The sequence below is a fragment of the Colletotrichum tamarilloi genome, assembly GCF_030869305.1.
Source record: "Colletotrichum tamarilloi strain Tom-12 chromosome Unknown Scaffold_2.1, whole genome shotgun sequence".
In the NCBI taxonomy this organism is placed as follows: domain Eukaryota; kingdom Fungi; phylum Ascomycota; class Sordariomycetes; order Glomerellales; family Glomerellaceae; genus Colletotrichum; species Colletotrichum tamarilloi.
Genome location: NW_026849385.1, coordinates 773,753 through 792,845, shown reverse-complemented (window position 1 = coordinate 792,845; position 19,093 = coordinate 773,753). Strand labels below are relative to the sequence as shown.

General features: G+C 51.5%; 3 protein-coding genes across 3 annotated transcripts; 1 reads left to right on the top strand and 2 right to left on the bottom strand.

The window, feature by feature from the left end:
• Nucleotides 1–2,220: 2,220 nt before the first annotated feature.
• Nucleotides 2,221–4,728, bottom strand: CTAM01_00901 (neutral trehalase; the record flags this gene model as incomplete). Its single annotated transcript, XM_060516947.1, has 5 exons — nucleotides 2,221–2,368; nucleotides 2,422–4,163; nucleotides 4,232–4,356; nucleotides 4,419–4,482; nucleotides 4,585–4,728. The coding sequence occupies 5 exons, from the start codon at nucleotides 4,726–4,728 to the stop codon at nucleotides 2,221–2,223; spliced, it is 2,223 nt and encodes a 740-aa protein (XP_060388409.1).
• Nucleotides 4,729–16,757: 12,029 nt separating this feature from the next.
• On the top strand, nucleotides 16,758–17,671 carry CTAM01_00900 (peptide alpha-N-acetyltransferase Nat2; the record flags this gene model as incomplete). Its single annotated transcript, XM_060516946.1, has 3 exons — nucleotides 16,758–17,196; nucleotides 17,254–17,448; nucleotides 17,526–17,671. The coding sequence occupies 3 exons, from the start codon at nucleotides 16,758–16,760 to the stop codon at nucleotides 17,669–17,671; spliced, it is 780 nt and encodes a 259-aa protein (XP_060388408.1).
• A 171-nt stretch (nucleotides 17,672–17,842) lies between these two features.
• On the bottom strand, nucleotides 17,843–18,229 carry CTAM01_00899 (uncharacterized protein; the record flags this gene model as incomplete). Its single annotated transcript, XM_060516945.1, has 1 exon — nucleotides 17,843–18,229. One exon carries the CDS (start codon nucleotides 18,227–18,229, stop codon nucleotides 17,843–17,845), a length of 387 nt encoding a protein of 128 aa, XP_060388407.1.
• Between the last annotated feature and the right edge of the window lie 864 nt (nucleotides 18,230–19,093).

Below are 19,093 nucleotides of genomic sequence, written 5' to 3'. Positions count from 1 at the left end.
TTCGAGATGGAGGGGTATGTAGGAATCGAGGTTGGACAGGAATACCTAGATATTTGGCAGGCCAGGAACAAGACAATGTAGCACCAGACTAATGATGCTATTCACAACTCAATTGACAAGTGATCAACGAGTTCGAGGGAAGAGATGATGGTGCTTGGAGAGGTAGAAGAGGAGGAGAAAGAAAGTCAATCTTGGAGGAGTCACAAGCAAAAAAAGAGAAGAGGTCACGGCAGAGCATAAGAATAAAGAAGCAAGTAGGCAAGCAGAAGCTAGGCCATGGCCGCCATCGGCAGTGTTCGGCCAAAAGGCGTTCCTGGACCAATCGTCTTACATCTGTTTCGAGGCTTGTACCTCTGACCTCTGGCCCAGGCCAGTCAATGGACAGTGTGAAGAACGCTCTACGCGGTGAGGGTGACTCGCCCAGCCCTCCATTCACCCAGCCAGTCACGTACGGTTGCTGGCATGGGAAAGCATAAGGTGAGTGGTGTGTCTATGGTCTTTGGTAGGGCGAACGAAATCTTGGCTGGGTGCCAGGACCGTGGGTAAAACAAACCTCGGAAGCTGAAAATAGTTCGGAACAAGCTCCTGGAGCAAGTACCAGATACTTTTGAATGACCCTGCTTCTCCTCGTGGTCTGTTCCGTGGAGAGAGAGAGGAGAATAGGTAATGGTGGCGTCTCCTTGTTGGAGTGCCTGGTGTGGGGGAGCGGAATGAATGCTCTCCGCTGTGAGTGAGTGAGTGACTGACTGACCAACTGACTGAGATGGTCTCATACTGTAGGTAGGAATTGGTAGCGGAATGTCTGACAGTCAATCTGTAAGTGTACCTGCACTAAAGACCGGGCAGTGTGAGAAAGGGGTGACGTCGGGCGAGAGGTCTGGATTCGGCTCAAAGGGGAAGACGGATTTGGGGCGAAACGCAGCCAGTCTTTCCTCATTGCCGTCATTGGCCGAGTTGCCGAAGCTCCTTGCATGTCCCCCGCCGTGCCCCGCCATACCAATGCCCTCCTCCCGCTACTGTACCGTACCGCCGTACCTGGGGACGCTGGGCTCTGGGGAAAGCACAGCAACAGCAGCAGTAGCAGCAGCAGCAACACAGCCGGGCCATGGGAAAACATTCTGCAACCCGACTGCACGCAGTTTCCGTACGTCTGCCGGTTCCCGAGATTCTGCAACGCCATGCTTCCGTCCGTCTGTTATTGGTATTGTAATCAGTGCTCCGATTCATCCTTCCCTTTTTTTTTTCTTCTCCATAAACATAACTGAAAAACACAAATTCCGTCTGGTAATTACTTGGAGTGCAGAGTACAAAAGTCGAAGCTGCTGCCAACTCTCCCCCAAATCTGTTGCGCGGGGTAGCGGCGGCTCTCGAGCATGTGAAGAAACCGTGCCGGAGTCGGCAGCCATTCCATTGGCGCCGGCTTAACCCAGAGCTGATCACGCTTTCCTGGCGTGCGTCACACTTTCTGGCCTCAGCTTCTCCAACTCGCGGGAAAGACTTGGAGAGATACCTCGGCCCTTAGGTCGACTCTGTACCTCTCGCCGAATCCAGCCGCCGTTGCGAAGATGCTTCCGGAATCTCCCTACCCTCCTCCTTGAGTCGTTCAATACCTACCGAGTACCTGTAGTATCCTTCCTACATTACTGTCACTCACTGTGTCACATGTCCTATCTTAATACCAGGTTACCTCACACCACGCACCACAAGCCAACCTCTTGCCATACCTCCAAAAGCACAATGAGGCTTGATCAATCTGCCTGCTGTCACGGAACTTGTCCGATCGACACGTGCCGAACGTATCCCTCCCCGTCACTTCGTCCCATATCACCATCTTGTCACGTCAACTTGTACAAGTTTGGATCGCATTGGGTGGATATCTGGTTTGGCTTTGCAGCCAGTCTAACCTCTTTCAACAGTCTACCAGACCCTGCCCATCCCTTCATTCGTGTCTCGATGCAGTCGTGTCTCGATGCAGTCGAAAGGCATGGTCATGCATCTTCCATTTAACGTCAGTCCTTTGCAAACTCCTTTCCCAACCTCCAATATCCGACGTGCCGCGGCAAGATATGAGGGCAAATGCAGACCCCTCTCCAGCCCAATCCAACTCGACCCAGACTCGACAACAGGTCCTGTACCGTTTTTACCAGCTTTTCGTCGTGCTTTTCATGGCCCATCGTGTACGTCATGTGTAGGTTCGTCTCCTGACCACGCCAGAGTCACTCAGAGAAGCTCGGCAAGCTGCTTCTCATTGTTCTCTTCAACGGCCTTCACAAAGGTCTCGTAAGGGGTAAGCGTTCCAAGAGCACGCCGCATGTGTGCATTGACAATCTGCAGTCCATACACATAGCTTGCGTTAACCCATCCGAAACTAGTCTTTATTAGCAAAATCATCACAGAATGTCACGGACACAAATAACATACCCCTCCTTGGCGACACCCTTGAAATCGAGACCCTGATTACCATACTCTGCATCGACCCTGTGAGGATCAATTGGTCGAGTAACGTCGTATTTCTCGACGACCACTCCGTTGAAGTCAACAAAGGCTTTGGTCATCATGAACAGCCACTTGTACGCTAAACGCTCAGCATCCTCGTTGAAGCTGTATCGGACAAGTCCAGTCCAGGCAAGCATCTGCTGAGGAGCCCAGCCGTAGGGATAATCCCACTGGCGATTAGGTCGCTCCAGGCCAACTTCACCACGAGACTTCTTTGTGCCTGATAGCAGACCGCCGACGGCCTCGAACTTGGGCAGGGCCTGCTGGACCATGGCTGCCGCCTGCTTGGGAGAGGCGACGCCTGCCCACAAGGCCCAGAAAGTGGTGCAACTTTCATAGTCGCACTGCTCCTTCTTGGCGGTGTTGTAGTCGAAGTACATACCCGCCTCCTCGTTCCAGAGGTACTTGTCAATGGCGAGCTTTCTGCGCTTCGCCCGACGGTCCCAGATTGCCGAAGTAACCACTTCGCCAGCCTTGAGCGGTCCAACAGCGAATTCGTCAGGGATGACGAGCTTATCGTTGAAGACGTTCCGGATGGTGCGGGCGATGTCAGTCTCGTACTTGAAGAGAAGCGAGTTCAGGTCAATGGTCGCAAGATCGGCGCAGATCTTCTCCAGTCTGTAGGAGGTGTCGTGGCCAGACTCACGCACAGCTCGGTCATGCAGGAAGTAGTCGTCCAGCTCCGGCTCCTTGATTTTGCCGTGGTTGTAGGCCTGAACAAACTCTTGCCAGGTGATGCCATGCTTCTCGGCGTAGGGCTCGAGAATGTGGACAAAGTGGTCTGCCTCCGTCTCGGGGGGAACACCCAATCCTTCAGGCCGATATCTCGAGAGACCAGTCACGGGGTCCAAACGCGGCTCAGCGACCCAGACACTGTGGTACTCCTTGATAGCGGCGAGCATAGACGTGCGAAGGAATTCCTTGGCATCAGGCTCGTGCTTGATCTTCTCGTAGACGCGGAGGGCCATGTCGGTGAGGAAGGGGGGCTGAGAACGGCAGAGGTAGTAGGAGCGAGTAGCGTTGAGAACTTTGCCGTAGTGACGGATACAGAAACAGAAGTTCTGCACCATGGATTTAGCCAGATGGACTTTGTCGTTAACCAAAAGACCAAGCGACTCCATGTAGCTGTCCCAGCCATAGAGCTCATTAAAGCGTCCACCCGGCACCACAAAGGGAAGACCCCTGAGTGTGTCCTCGCCCGTCTTGGGATCCTTAATCTTCTCCATTTCCACGGCGAGAAGGCCGGGCTTGGCGTTCATGTCGCGAACGAGCTCAGGCGTAATGACCTCGGGAAGCCTGACGACATCCAACCGGATCTCTGGGCGGTCGTGAGCCACCTTGGTGTAGAAGTCGAACTGTTCCGGAGCTCCAACAGGAACATAGATACGCGGACGGGGGTCATCGGTCCAGTCCTTGGGATCTTTAGCTGCAATCTCCACGGTCGAAGCATCAATTCTTCTCGTCAATCCCTCCCAGAAGTGGTCTTTGATAAGTCTCGACAATCGGTTCACGGGGTTTTCGTTCAGGCGGCCCTCGTCGAGGATGATCTGTTTGCGGCCGTATTGTTGGGCAAGCGACAACTCTTGCAGCAGGTTGGAAAGCATGTAGGTTCCTCGGACATCGAAACGGTTGTGGCCCGCGGAGGCAGCAGTTCTCAGGGACCAGACCTGGGTCGCATCAGCATTAGCTTCGTTGTCTCCTCCTGGACAGTGGGCGACGGGAATCATAGGTATACCTTGGGACCATTGTCCTCAATGGTGATTTGCATGTTTCCATCGGTATCTTCTTGAGCCTGCAAGCTCTTGAGCGTCTCGTCTACCTGAATGAGGAATTTTCGGTTCGCAAGGTTTGAGGATTCGTCTAGAGGATTCGGAAGTCAGCATATCAGCAGCCCAAAGAACAGTAAGCAGGAGTGGACTGACCGTGACTGCCTCTTCGGAAGGGCTCGCGAAGTCCCATGCGCTCGAATTGTTGGAACAAGCTGTTCTGAAGAAGAGAGAAAATAGAATTAGTATCTACTACAAATGGTTCCAAATGGGTGACAACAAGCGGTCAGGCGTGCGGTATCAGCAGGGGTGGCTAACGTACCTGTGAGTAGGTTCTGGTTCGAGGTCCAGCACGGTTGACATGGCGCTCCTCTGAGGTATAGTAGGTTTTCGCATCGTCGAAGACACCATTGCCTTGGTCCTCGCTGCCACCGCGAGGGCGGCGTTGACTCGTCGGAGAAGTCATTGTGCGCGGGTTAAGCGGGGTTGTTCGCGGCGATCGCTGGCAAGGTGGGAAAGCTGAAAAGACCTGAGTCAATTGCTTGTGACGGGAGATGTAGGTCGCTGGATCGGTATCAAGCGAGGGTATACGCCGAGCTGGCCGGAGTCGAACTTGTAGGAGTATCGAACGACAGGAAGGGAAAAAAAAAGATACTCGGCAACGTGAGGATTGGGGCGGTGTAGGGAGTTGGCTCGATGAGAGAATGGGGGGAAATTGATGTGTGTAGGAATCCGTGTCACGAGGACCCCAATATGAGTGGGAAGAGACAAGGGCGGCGTGCGGGATGTGTTGGCTGATGCGGTCTCAGGTCTTGGGCCAAGCAATCAGGGTACCTCCAAATGGCAGGCGCAACAGGCAGAAAAGCAGGTAGGTGAAGGTGGGAGAGAGGTATCGGTCGGTACGGGTAGGTAGGGTTGCAGCTGAAGCAAGGTACACAGCTTTCTGCAGCTGACAACCAACGAGTTAGCACCCTTTTGCTCTGTTGCTCTTTTTTTGGTACCTTACGTTTGCAGAATGTGCGCTCGTACTAATAGAGGCTGCAACACTTTTCTCTCCGACGTGGGACGGAATAGCTGTCGGAGATGCGAAAGTGAAGTTCGTTCGGGTTCTCTGTCGTGTCTATGTAATTTCCTGTGTCGTCATAGGGAAAGAACTCCAGAGCTATGTGAGCCTGTACGGATACCAACTGCACTCTTTCTTGTGTGAAATCCGGTTCCAATTCTTTAAATGGAGCCAAGTCGGGTCCCAATGACGCTATCGTGCCAGACGTTGCTTTTCCAGCGGTCTCCCCCACGCCCGGTCCCCCATCCTTCTCGCCTCGCTGCACGCTGCGGTGAGAGGTGCCGGGTAAGGCGTGGGCCAGAAGCCTCTGGTCAGCCAATCAACTGTCTTCGGGCCATCTCCGACCCACCCCGGTTCCCTCGATCCAACCAAACCCGGCCTTTCTCCGCTCCAGCTCCTCGTGTCACGTGAAGCCATCTGAACAGTCGGCCCAAGCTTTCTTGTCCATTCAGTACTGTATCACGACAATTCGCGTTCACCAGTACCTGATACTCGGGCAGAAGTACCTTACAGAGTTCTACACTCGCTCAGCTTACTCCGTAAATTTCACATCAATTGAGCTTCATACAACATTCCTCAAAAGACTTGCATCCGTCTCCGTTGCCCGGTGGAACATGACATAAGTTGGGGTAGGAATGTGTACCCCGCGGACTCTGAGACCCTTGAATATGGCGTCGCCTCATCCGGACCAAGCTCCCCCAAGAACTGTCAACGGACTTTTCGCCGCCAAGGCTCCCAGCTTTGCTTTTTCTTTTGTTTCTTCCTTTTTTTCTTCTGTCGTCAGCCAGCGATGACTATCCAATTTCCCCAAACACTCAACTCTCATTCCACCTCGCCCCGCAACACTCGGATGATATTCAATGACATCGCAAAAGAGTTGTCGAAATGTGACAAGAGAACTACTGGCTAGCTTTGCAGTCACATTAAGAAACTCGGAAGCGGCTGACATAATTGAAAACTTCGATGAACCTAGTGTGGTAGCACACAAGTTCACCTCGGACAAGGCTCTCCACCTTGTTGAAGAAGCGTGGTTCTTCAACCCCCTTCCCCCCTCACCCCTCTGATGGTGTCAATCAGGAGGTCTGGCTAAGACTCTGAGACCGTTTTCAGCCTTGATCACTCATTTTCTGTGTATAGTACTGATGTACGCTGTTTCACGTTGCGGACATGAAGGGGAGCATTTGCTAATGAGTTGATGTCCTCGGGATCCGAGGGAAGAAATGTGGCGTGGCTTATACGCACAGGGCTAGTCAACACCGACTTTTACTCAACCACAATAACAAGCTATGTGGTAAGATATTTTGTAGACCCCTTAATTGTTTTTGAAGGTAACAAAGCCACTAGTTTGCACATTTGTAAACTCTGACTTTTTGACTTTCTCGCAACCATGGTTGATGATGCCCTCGAAACCAAGCGTTCGCTTTGGCCAGCAGTGATATCTCTTGCACCGTCGAGTCATTGATAGCAAGGATCTCTCACAACATCTGAGTAGTTAGGTGGATAACTGAGTCCATGCCAAGCGTCATTTCGTATTCCACCTCATTTGATCATGGTCTGCCATCAATGTCTCTAGCATCATGAACGAGCTGCGTCGGATGGCCCCTCGCCACAAGTTCGTTTATACTTAGCTTGAATTTACTTACTCAACAAGTCAGTCACCAGCAATCATGAATGTGATTACCCTAACGGCATCTATATACCTATGAGATGGTCATACGTGAGGTCTGTCAACTGCATCGTATTTGATCCACCCACATCACTCAGAGCATCGATCCAGTTTCACTCATTTCTTGGGTAATGGCTTCAATTCGATCTGTGGATTTCCACGTTTCAATGCTTACACTGCACATCGCGATTTCCCTGAGCCACTCTAGTATCTCGTGTACCTGGGATGCCTAGGTGACTCCTCGTCGCCTCTGGAACCATAGAGTCTTGCTCAAAGCCGCTAACTCAGAGTGGCGTGCGAGTAGCAAAGCTGCGAGACATCTCACATCGTCTCTGTCTCCAGCCCGTACGACGATGAATTGTATGCGACTCGATGGGGATATATGGGTGGCTTTGCATAGTGAAGCGTCAGTTTGACAGTTCTTGACAGTCGGCCCGCGACCAGCCTTCATCGGTCTATGAGGGTGAGATGCACCAGGACAGGCGACTGAAACCCACATCAATGAGCATTGCTCCATGGGATTATCTGTTCATCAGACTCGTCGCTCTGAGGATATAGTTTTCGCAGACCTGGTCATCAAGAAGGGGCCTATATTGTTTGCATTGATACGTTGGTGGAGTGATAATGCGAGTTTCGTCAAGTCGGTGTAAGTCAGCACTCAGCAGGATATGAGAACCTCGCCGCAGGAATGCATCCCTCCCCACTAACCATACTTGTGGAAACTCCATGAATTCCAACAACTAACATTGTATAATTGGACCTTGCAAAGGAGCGCAGTACTGAATATGAAACGTCAAGGGGCATAGCACCAGAGTGAGGGCCGAAGGTACTACTCAAGGCACTCATAACTCCGGGACATTCTCGTAAGGATCATCTCTTGACGTTATGATAGATGAAAATATGTCTTTCTGGTAAGATCTAAAGGTCCTGTTTGCGATAAAAGTGTCTCCTCTCACAGTAAAGCCTCCTCGCATCCCATTCATGCTAGCGGTGATCTGTCGAGTGTGGTGTGTTATAAGCCATTGGCAGTCGACGAGAAGATATCCTTAGGCGCTCTCAATCCCACGCTATTCTTCGATCCATACCCTTACAAGTGTCTTCAAGAACCACAGGAACATTCTTATTCACTTAGCGACGTGTACCTTACTAGGCAAAGTGGTCGACATGGAATCTCATCATAGTCACAAAACTCCTCTAGTATGGCCTCACTCGGCAGTGGCTATAGTGCAGCTAGTATGAAGAGGTATGATTGCAACAAGTAGTACAGCATTAGTGGAAGCGATGCTAAGCACGGAGATCGGCTGTCTATATCACAAGCCCATACTCAATGGGGTGAGGTGAGCATGAGAGCTCCTCAAGAGAAGAACATTATAGCACGGCGCCAGCAACTTCACGAAGATGATGATTAAGAAGACTATATGCAAGAGAATGTGCGCAGACTCGAATCTTGAGAATATGACTAGTGCTCTCCGAGTCATTCTCTTAGCTGATGGATTTACAACGACGACTTTTGCGTTCTTAGCTCTAATAGAACGCGAAGGATGGGAAAGATGATCTCATGGAAAGCCTCACGTCTTCTTCCCTGACTCGCCCTGGCGAAATTCATAAATATAGCTGTAAACAAGACCTGGCATTTGACTATCTACTTGAGCTCGTTCAGGTTATAGGGTCGTTTTTGAAGAACCCCATGGTTGTTGGAGGCTCGTGTGAAAGGAGGTGTAAGGACGTAGTCCATAGTTGAGAGCCTCGCGTTGCGCATACGAGGCCTACCGTATCCCGATAGTAAGTCGCATTCTCGTTCGACTATTTTGAACGTCTCTATACTTGTACCGTAGCTCACTCGGTAAAATCTCACCCTCCCGTCTCTTGTGCCCGGCCCCTTAAAAGGGGGAGAAACTGGAATAGACGGCCGCCCAAAATATCGTCAAGGGCAAAAGGAGTTCATCTGGGTAAGCTATACCTTTTAGCACTTATGCTAGGAATCTACCTCTGACCCAGAGCCTAGCTTCGAGTAGGTTATGGGCGCACTTGATCGTTGACCTTCAACCACTCCACCACCACCCCACTCGGCTTGTCCTGACCCGTCGAACTAGACGGGCGCCGCCTGGATAGTGAAGGGGGTGAGGTCGAGGGGTTGTATATGCGCCTTGATTGTGATGTCTTAAGGTGTGTGGAAGGGATGAACAGAAAGGCGTATACGGAATCGTCAAGCGATAGACGAAAGTCAAGAGCAATAAGCCGATTCCCCTTGGAGCTCGCTTTCCCTCTCTCGGTTCATCATGCACCACGTCCAGTTACATTATCCATAGTATTGCGAGGTAAGTTGAACTCGCAGAATTGCCTCAAGAAGGGATTGGGACCTAGGCTGTCGTGTAGATTAGGATATCTGACAAAATGGTCTCAACCAGCATTGTCAGTCTGCCGCTTACGCGGGTCATCAGGGTTGTTGTCACCAACGGCCTTGTCAACTCTGAATCATCCGTCAGCTAGTTTCGATGCTGGTCATGGTTCCAATAGCGCAATTGAACGGACGTGGTAATAGCCTCTGAGGCATCGCACACTATCACACCGCTTTGCTGATCCGGGGATTGATCTGTAGTCCCGCAGGTACATTTCCAAGACCAAGAAACTCTGCCGTTCTGCGATCTTGCCTACTAACTTGTAGCCTGTGAGCTCTCGGCTCACATTTGACCTCGTTCTCAACATTTCGACTAATGCCAACGCCGATGGTGTATGTTATATATATATCTTGGCAGCAGTAGCAGAGTTCACCGGACATACGCAGTTTCTATTCTCCCAAATACGTCCTTAGTGCGCTTCAGATAAACCGCTCAATCTTTACCTCTGAGGTTTAATTCTTGGGGACAGTGATCTGTTGATAAAGTCAGAAGACTAGGTCTGCGCGACTGTTGCCATTCACGGGGACACGCCAAGATGTGCTATACCCTCCGACGTCTTACCAACGTAGCCAAAATCCCCGAACTACCAGATAGATGACATGGCAAGGACCATATTTGCATGCTAATTTCGTCCTAAGAGTCGTTCACCTCTATCCGTACTCCCATGCAGATCACTGGGCAGAACGGGCTGAATACCACGAGAAGGCCCAGTGTTTACAGGCCTATGCTCCCATCTCAAGTCAGTCTTCTGAAGTTATTTGGAGCTTCGACGTCAGCCTCACTGCACGATTTTAGAACCAACTCTCGTGATTCATAATAGCAAAGCTTCAGGTGCTGTGTCTACCCCTCCATTCGGCAACATCGAAATGTCATTACGATCAGCCTGGGCACTTTGAGCTTAAAGACCTGACTCTCGATTATGAGATAAAATCAAAGTTCACAAGTCATCAAGGCATGAAAAGGCCTGGGATTGCGTGGGCAGACGAGGGAGCGCCAAGCGCCGTCACATTGTATGTCAGGGAAGTAAAACACTGCGCTTGCAATTACTCTCAAGAAGGGCTTAACAACAAGGACTCAAGACTCTGGAGTGTCGCAACTCGGATTCCCCATCCTGTACATGGCGAATTGGACATTAATACGTCACGAGAAGTTGCGATATCCAGATATAACTGGAAACAACTATGTCAATTGAAAAAAAGATCTGCTGTGCCGTTATTCTAACGTCATATTCACACCATCATTACGTTCAGAAGACGTACTGAGTCGCAACTGACCGACCACGTGTGGAGCTGTTCATGTAGATGCGTGGAGCTATCACCAACCTTAAAAAGTTGTGAGTATGCGGTCGGTGGACTTGTATTCTCCCGGACAGAGCACCGAATTTTTGCAGGGTTGAATGACTTGTCAACTCTCAAGGGAATTGACTAAGGGGATCGATCTAGCTGGTCCCTGAAAACCCTGACAGGAGCTCTTTGCCTGCCGGTTGCACGCTGCTACATAGTTTGCCCTATCGCCCAGTGCCTTGCTGCCCATTAATATCTCGTATTTATCTTCGGTGGAACTATGACGCAAGCCCTGGGAGGTTGGCTGTTTCTCCCTCCAAAACGGGCAGGGACATCGTCTCCTACCGACTCAGGCACCGCTTGGTCAGCCGTCCCGTATCCGATGGGGAGCGCTTTACGGAACCTTTCCCGACTTTCTCGAAGCCCCTCCTTCACGCTCCCGAGCCGTGCCAAGACCGGGTACCCTCCGTTCCGCCAGCGCCATCTGTGACGAACCTCTTGCACCTGCTGTTAGCTGCATCATCGTGGTACGATACACAATAGCCGTTTGTTGCGTCTGTTGCTATTGTACCATCCTGCGAGCAAATTGCTACCATGAACTCTTCCGGAGCTAGGGCCCTTGGAGATAGCTGTGACGGGAAGACCTAACCATTGCCTTCGCTGCTAGGGGGGTGAGAGAATAGTCAGTGAGCCGGCAATCTCCAAGTTCGGCAATAGAAAGCATTTCCCTTCCACGACACACACACGATTGCCTGGATGACTTCTGACTGAGATGCAACCGTCATGGATAGACTGCAAACATTACACCGCTCGAGGGGCAGGTTTTTCCTTTTGACTCTGCAGTCAAGGTCATTTTACTGGCTGATCGCGATCCACGTCACAGCGTGTAGGTTACGTGTATCTCAACGCTCTGCACGGAATCTATAGGCTTTCGGTCTCGCCGAAAAGCTTTAGGAGTTGAGAGTTCGGGGGATAAGTTGGCAACCAAAAGACAAAATACCTACCGATGAAGCAGAATTACCACTGAGAGATAATCCAACACCGGGCAAACAAGTTTCCTTACTGTCGCTTTCAGTTTGTGGCGCAGCAAGACTTGCTTTAACGAAACTCTGAACTCTCACAGAGAGCAATGTAACCACGACTTCTTCCAAGACTTGTTAATTGGTGACCATGCATTTCTTGACAGCCCAAAGACAAAATTATGGGAATTTACAGAAAGTTCAGAAGTAGAACGAAATATACACCGTCATTAGGTTAGTTATCGCACTCGGAAAGGCTGTATAGGCACAATGGGACAGCCAAGTAGCTATCAAAGCTAGTACTTTAAGCTTTTCGGTATTTGAAAAAACGCTTTACGGGCTTTGATCAAGTGACACATGATGATGTTTGACACGCACGCACACCTTCCCGTACTTGACTACACACCACCATGGTGTTTTAACCTTTTGGCAGCTGCACGCAATCCCGCTCCAGTTTCCACGAATACTGTCCCGGCCGGCACGACTCTCGACCACGGATCCCACCCAGAAGTTGGAAGCTTCCATTGACGGCCTCGCCTCTCGGGTGGCTGATGCTCCCTCGCCTCTCCCAAAGGGGATTCCGGACAACCCCCAAGCCCGCCCACTTCACGACCTCAGAAGAATTGTTCCGTACGGGAAGCGGGAGGGAGCTGAGAGGTAGCGCCCCGAAAGAGACAAATCTGTCGCAGCTGTCAGGTGGATGTCATTGCTTGGGTTACGTCTGAATCCCGCAGTCAACACAATGCTTGCAACTCTCGTATCGGAGAAAGTGCGCCATGACCTAAGTGTTCCATCAGAGAAGACCAGACAACTAATATCGAGCTCGTTTGGCGATATAACATGTCTTGGCATAGAGAGTTCAAAAAAAGGACAAATTTGCAATGGGCAGGCGATTGATTTGATTAAATCGAAAGCTTGTTCAGTGAAGAGACTGGGAGCAGGGCTCTTGCGAGAATCAAGGGACTTTACACGTGTAAGGCACGGTACGGTCAACGCCCGATACACGAACCGCAATTTTAGGTTTATAGAGGGGTGTCACGTACGAAGATACCACTCTCGAGATGTGTCATGAGGTCCTTGTACACTCGTCTTGACTCTACCTGCATACGTCAATCAGGATATGGCCACTCTCTATTGATACACGTGGAAGCACGGGTGAGCAACGGCCGGGAACACAAACTTGGACGTCCACACACCATCTCAGCTACCGTTCCACGGTGCTCAGTGGGGATCGATCCCGGGAATCTTTCCGCCCGGTCCGCACGCAGCCACTTGCGAATCGTGGGCAGCAGCGTCCCATGATGTCTGTTTGACGACATTCCTGGGCAGAAATTTCCAGACGATATGAAACAAACCCATCTGATCTTTTTTTCTTCCTTTTCTTCTTTACGAAATTCCATGTTCGCTTCGGGACATATTACGATTACGGTAATTCGTCCAAAAGATGTCCAGAGCCAAAGGAGCAATTCTGAGCAACTCAGCAACTCGTGACAACCCTTTTAGGTTATTGCACCCAACCAGCAACAAACTCTCTTCTTCTCTTGGCCCTTTGTCAGCAATACGGACCTGAAACCAACCGTGCTATGCTTCTGGAAGCTTGCCATTCTAGGCCACGCCCCGAGAAACGAGTCAGAGGGCGGAAGGCTTCACTGTCAGGGCTCTCGCCTCAGTAAACATCAATTTTGAGCAGAAAAAGGCGTGCTCGGGATTGCCTCGGAAAGAAAAGCCATGGGGGCCCCGCCTGATGCTATTGTCGGACCTGGCCCGGTTGCTGATTCAGACGACAGCCCACTATCGCCCTGGAACTTCTGATTGTTGGTACAGCAGTCGGAGGTGGACCGTTTCTATGCGTAACAAACGGCGGGTCTTCTCGTTAGTCATTGCGGAATGGGCCGCTGGGACGCTTGATAATCATGTACTGCGCAACGAGGCCCATTCCGAGGCTCTTCCTGACTCGAGTCCGAGGTTCATTATCGCAATATCTGTGTCAATTCTAGTAGGATTACCATCTCAGGCGGAGCAGCCACGGCAGCCTGTAAACTGGGGTGTGCCAATCAGAGCCACCCGCCTCTTCCAGCTCCTGGAAGCGGCATCTGGCCGGCAACTCGTAGCCATGTGGAATCATGGATCGATGGGATGCAGGGATATGTATACATTTCCTTAAAGTATCGAATACGATGCACGATACCCGCCACCAAGTGGACCGGACGTTGAATGTTGCACATATCGCAAAAAGGACGAAAGGAAGGAGTAAGTACGAATTGGGATAACGAGTCGCAAGATGTGCGTAAAGTGGACGATTTGCAGCATGCCGCCAAGGCATTGTCTCCGTACGGTTTAGACTTCCAGACCTCGGTGAAGGCGACGGACGCCGGTGTTGGAGGAGGCCTTTGGACTCAGACGCCAAGAAGGTTGGAAAAGTTCGAGAAAAAGTCTATGTGAGAAAACTATCGCGGGCTCCTGACTCCCGCGTTAGCCGCGGAGGCCACGCCTAAAAAAGGTATTGGAAAGGGAAGAGAGGAAAACACTCAGAGAATAGACCATCCGAACTATCGAATTATGTGCCTGTGTCATCGAATGCTAGCATTCAGAGAGCTGCAAGTCACTCACGTCTCTGGGTACGCATCGCTCTCTCTCACACACACGCTTTGACAAACGCACACCCACCCACACTGATCACCCCTACGTTCACCCCCTGACCCACAAGTCAGCTACCGCCAGGATGTACCACAGTAGGTATGCATTCGATCCTGGGAGACGCCAAGCAAAATATCCGTGGTGGGGGTGGCATCGTACCAGGGGACCCAGATGTTCAGAGGGTCTCGCCATGAACCACGAGCCGGACCCGAAGTGCGCCAACGACTTCGGAGGAGCTCGGGGTGCCAAGCATACTGGTGGTGCATGTTGTGGCCTTGTTCAATTCCCACCCAATAGCACATCGTGCGACTGAAGACCGCTAGACCGTGAGATGTAAGCTGTGTGTAATGTAAAACCATGAAAGCATCCTGACTTTTCAGCCCGGCGGGCCCTGGTGGGAATTTGACTTTCGCATCCCTGACGACAAGCACTCGTACTTGTATAGCAAACCTTGTCCGTGGAGGACCCTTCTGCCTGCCGCGCCCCGCACGGTCGTCGCAAGCGTGCTCTACATACTATGTACACTTGGACGGGGTTGAAGGGTCCTCAAGAAAGTTTGCGCTATTGATATCCCTCCAATTCATTTGTCTGGACGGAGAGATCACCGTGATCACCTGCTGCCTGCAAAGTTTGGTTGTACTTGAAGCGGTCAACAAGGCTGAACTGAAACACCAATAATGAACGCTCAATGATTCGGTTGAATGATTCGGTAGAATTCTGAGTTTATCAAGGTGATATAAGAAACTCCCAAGCAGCACTATCGAAGCCATGGCAGTCCGGGATCACCGACCTCTCCGCCCACCGTCTTCCGGGTCTCGGGGACGGAAGTGCGGTCGGTTGGTGGAATTGGATAACGACGGCGGCTGGAGCTATAGGCGGCAATCGGGGCTGATGAGCTTGAACCTGCCGGCCCTTGTCGGTCCATGACACATTCATGTTGAACTCCATGGTGATGCCAGGGTGGTAATGCCAATACTGATCGGGCCCAAATCCGATGAATGTCCACCTGGATAATCTTCGGGCTTACTCCGAACCTCTCGTTTCCTATTCGATATTACGAAGCGCGCTCCAAAGTTTGGCAGAAAACCTGAATACTGACATTTATTGCGATAGAGTTTGTATTGCATTATCTGGTTGCCTGCTGTAGTAACCGTGAACGTTGGATGAAATCATTGCTAATTGCATCATCACCACGTACAAAGTTGCGAGGAAAAGAGAAACTGCTGCCAGAGAAACACCGAGGACTTCTACGAAGCTTTGGACGGAGGATGGCGCAGCCGACCTATCGATACTCCGAGGTGTTACGGAGCTTGAGCCATTAGGTAGCTTCCAAAGTGGAAGCCCCTGTCCCACACCCTTGACGAATTCCCTATAACCCTCAACCTAGAGGAGATCGTGGGGCAAAGCAGAGATCCTGAAGGAAAATGGTGCGTATTCGCAGGCAAACCTTTCCATTCGAGGGATCGCATCAGTTCTCAGACCTGCTGACAATCTATTTAACGGCCTAATACGCTTTTGAGTTGAGAAGGACCTCGTAAATTTGATGCGAGCGAATGGGAGAATATCGCAGCGATGCGCTGAGGCTAACACATTCCGCAGATTGACTTTTAATGAGCGATGAGTCCAACATGTTGGTTCCAGACCTCTCCAAATTTCTGCCCGTTGTTGGAGCCAAGAGGACGGGCTAGTCAGTGCGAGTGATTTGTGATGGCGGTGAAGTTATCATGGGGTGTGTAAGACACAGCGCATGCGTAGTAAGAGTAAAGTTTGTGGCTTGTCGCAGACACGTTCGTATCTGAGACTGACCCGGGCCGACTTCCGAGTGATGAGATGAGGTCGGATACCGGCACCAGTCTTTTTCCGATATACCTCACGTGATGAAAACGCCACCATATCACCAGCCACATCTCTGACGGCATGTTCCGCACGCGGGTGCCGCCTCTACCGGGTACCCACGACACAGCTGGGCAGTTCGTCGGAGGAGATCCATTTCTCGTCAGATTTTTTCAACATCCAGGGTCAAAGACGCGAGAACCAACGTGACTTTCGCCGCGCGCGTAAGCCACCGAAGCAGCATCCGCACTGATCAGTACGACCGAGCCTTTTTGCGAACTTTTGGGCTGATTGTGTGCGCACACCGACGACTGGAAGCTTCGGCGACAACGGCACCATCGGAGACCGGCGTATCGGAGGCAAAACACACTTTTTGTCGTCATCCACGCGGAGTTTACGGCGATTCGGAACCCAGGCTTCCAAAAGAAAAATTCCGTTTGCACGCAAGCTTGATTAGCTCGGCGCGTCTCCATCGCAACCCATCACTCACGACCGACCTTACAACCTTGACTCGAGTCGAGACATACCACAACGAGCCATAAGAATCAACAATCTGTGTCTAGGGGCAATTGGCGTAATCGTGCTAGCCATCAAGATGATGCGACCAGCTTTCCAATTGGCAACCCTACCGCGCCGTGCGATACCGGCAGCGAGGCAAAATGCAACAGAGGCACTGTGGAGGAAGCAATTCACTGCACCAACGAGAAGTTTCAAGACAACAACCCCGCAAGCAACATATCAAAGACCTGGCGCATCGCAAACCCAATTCCGCTGGTCGCAAAGTCAGACTTCAAGCTGGATCACGTCTCGGCTCGAAACGATCTTCAGGTCATCACGCCGGACATTCCGGTTCTCCGCCAGGCAGAGCAACTTGGCAGACGGTGCTGCCAAAGAGTCGCTTTCGCTCAGTCAAAGGTTGAAGAAGCTTTCGCGCGAATATGGGTGGTCGGCCGTTGGCGTGTATTTGGCCTTGAGCGTTCTGGATTTTCCTTTTTGTTTCCTGCTCGTGCGGATCGTTGGAACCGACCGGATTGGTGAGCAATATATGCGAGTCTAAGTGTGGTGAGTCAGTACTGACACATAGGTTGTAGGTCAACTGGAGCACTGGGTAGTGTCCCACGTTCAAAAAGTGATCCCTGATTCAGTCAAGACCTGGTGGACCGAATACAGAGCCGCACTCAGCAAGGCCGAAACCGAGCAGCTGGGAAACAACGACATCAGCGATGCTGTTGAGAAGGCAACATGGGGAGTCGAGGAAGCTCAGCGCGCCAACAAAGCGGAAGCCAGTAAGTCGACATGAACTGCAATACGAGAACTCTCGAGGTCGAGGGTTGAAAAGCTCCACGAACTGACTTTGTTGTAGGCTTGGGAACTCAGTTGGCTTTGGCATATGCAATCCACAAAAGTTTCATCTTCCTCAGAGTGCCTTTGACCGCCGCGGTTACGCCAAAGGTTGTCAAGGTGCTCAGATCATGGGGATGGCAGATCGGCAAACGGCGGAGCAAATAAGCCGAAATCTGGGGCCCGTCCAGCCTACGCTCGGCTGGTGGGTCGGAGATCCTGGGATGCCGGGCACCTCCTTAATGTATTATCAATTGAACGAGACGCTCGCCTTATTCTCGGGATTGGCATGCGAATCGGTCCTGTTTTTTTTTTCTTATTGACGACTTATAGATCCACTCACCATTTAGACCAGCATGGCAGCATCCAACAGCATTCCGCAAAGGTTGTAAACTTTGTGCCGATAATTGTATAATACAGTTGGCTTGGCTGAATAGAATTTGCTTCGATACAAAATGGTACCGGATGTGAACGGCATGATGACCAACAGACGGCACTATTTGTGTTTTCGCATTGTAATCGAAGCTGGGCTGTCAACGAGCCGTGACTCCCGAGTGTGTGGGAATGATCCAAAGTTTTGCTGAATCTTGCCATCGTCGAAACGTCATGCCCGAAGTCAAGGGCCCGGAGATGGCCTTGGCGTGGAGACTGGAACGGATGAAAGAGTTGTTGTTGACATACAGCGGATGCAAGACAAGCGAGGAGCAAAGCGTTGTCCAAGCGCATGTAGCAAACAGCGCTACTGAATGTTCTTCCGGGCTTCGAGAATCATGCTCGATTCATGGCTCCCTAACTAAAAGAGACCGCGCTTCAGTATTGGTGGCGCGCACAGGGCTGTGGTTGAGCACCAAACGTCAAAACCCCATGGCCGAGCTACTGCCTTAGTTGGACCGACTCCGCGAGGGGATTCCCAGCCGGTCATGATATCCCAGATTGATAAGGTGACGCAGGTCTCCGGCACGGCCACGGCTTTACTGCGGCGTAGTTGGACCAAGCACCGGGTGGTGATAGTGGCTGCTGGTCATAGTGGACAACGGAATGTGGCCGATCGAAGGCTGGTTGACCGGGCCTGGCCACGCGATGGTGAGAGCTTTGGTCGGTGGCCGCGATGTGCTTCCCGTCGAAGCCGACCCGCCCACAATCTCCCGAAGTCTGTAGAGCCATCCAGACCCTTGAGACGAATCTCTACCCCGTGAGCGGAAATCGAAGTGCGGAACGGTGCCACGGCACTGAATGGGGTGGCCTCTTGCCTCGCTTTGCCTTGCCTATCCGCGACTCGCCTCTTGGCTCCCCCTGGAGACTCTCGCGTGGGTCCTGACGGTGATGTCTTCCGTCAACTCTCCGCACTTGAGAGTTGAGGGAGCATAGAGTTTACTGGCCACCTCAGTAACGGACGAGGGTTGGTTCTCATTGCTCAGTCCGAGTGGGTTGCTCAATGATGGAATTCGGTTCACCGCCGCCTGACCGGGACCTGACCGTATACCTCAAACGGTAGAACACCCACAGCGTCCCTCCCTTACGTCTGCCGTGGCACTGTTGGTTCCTGCTTGTCAGGCCTCTGCATGATCACCCAGCCCGGCTCCGTACTTG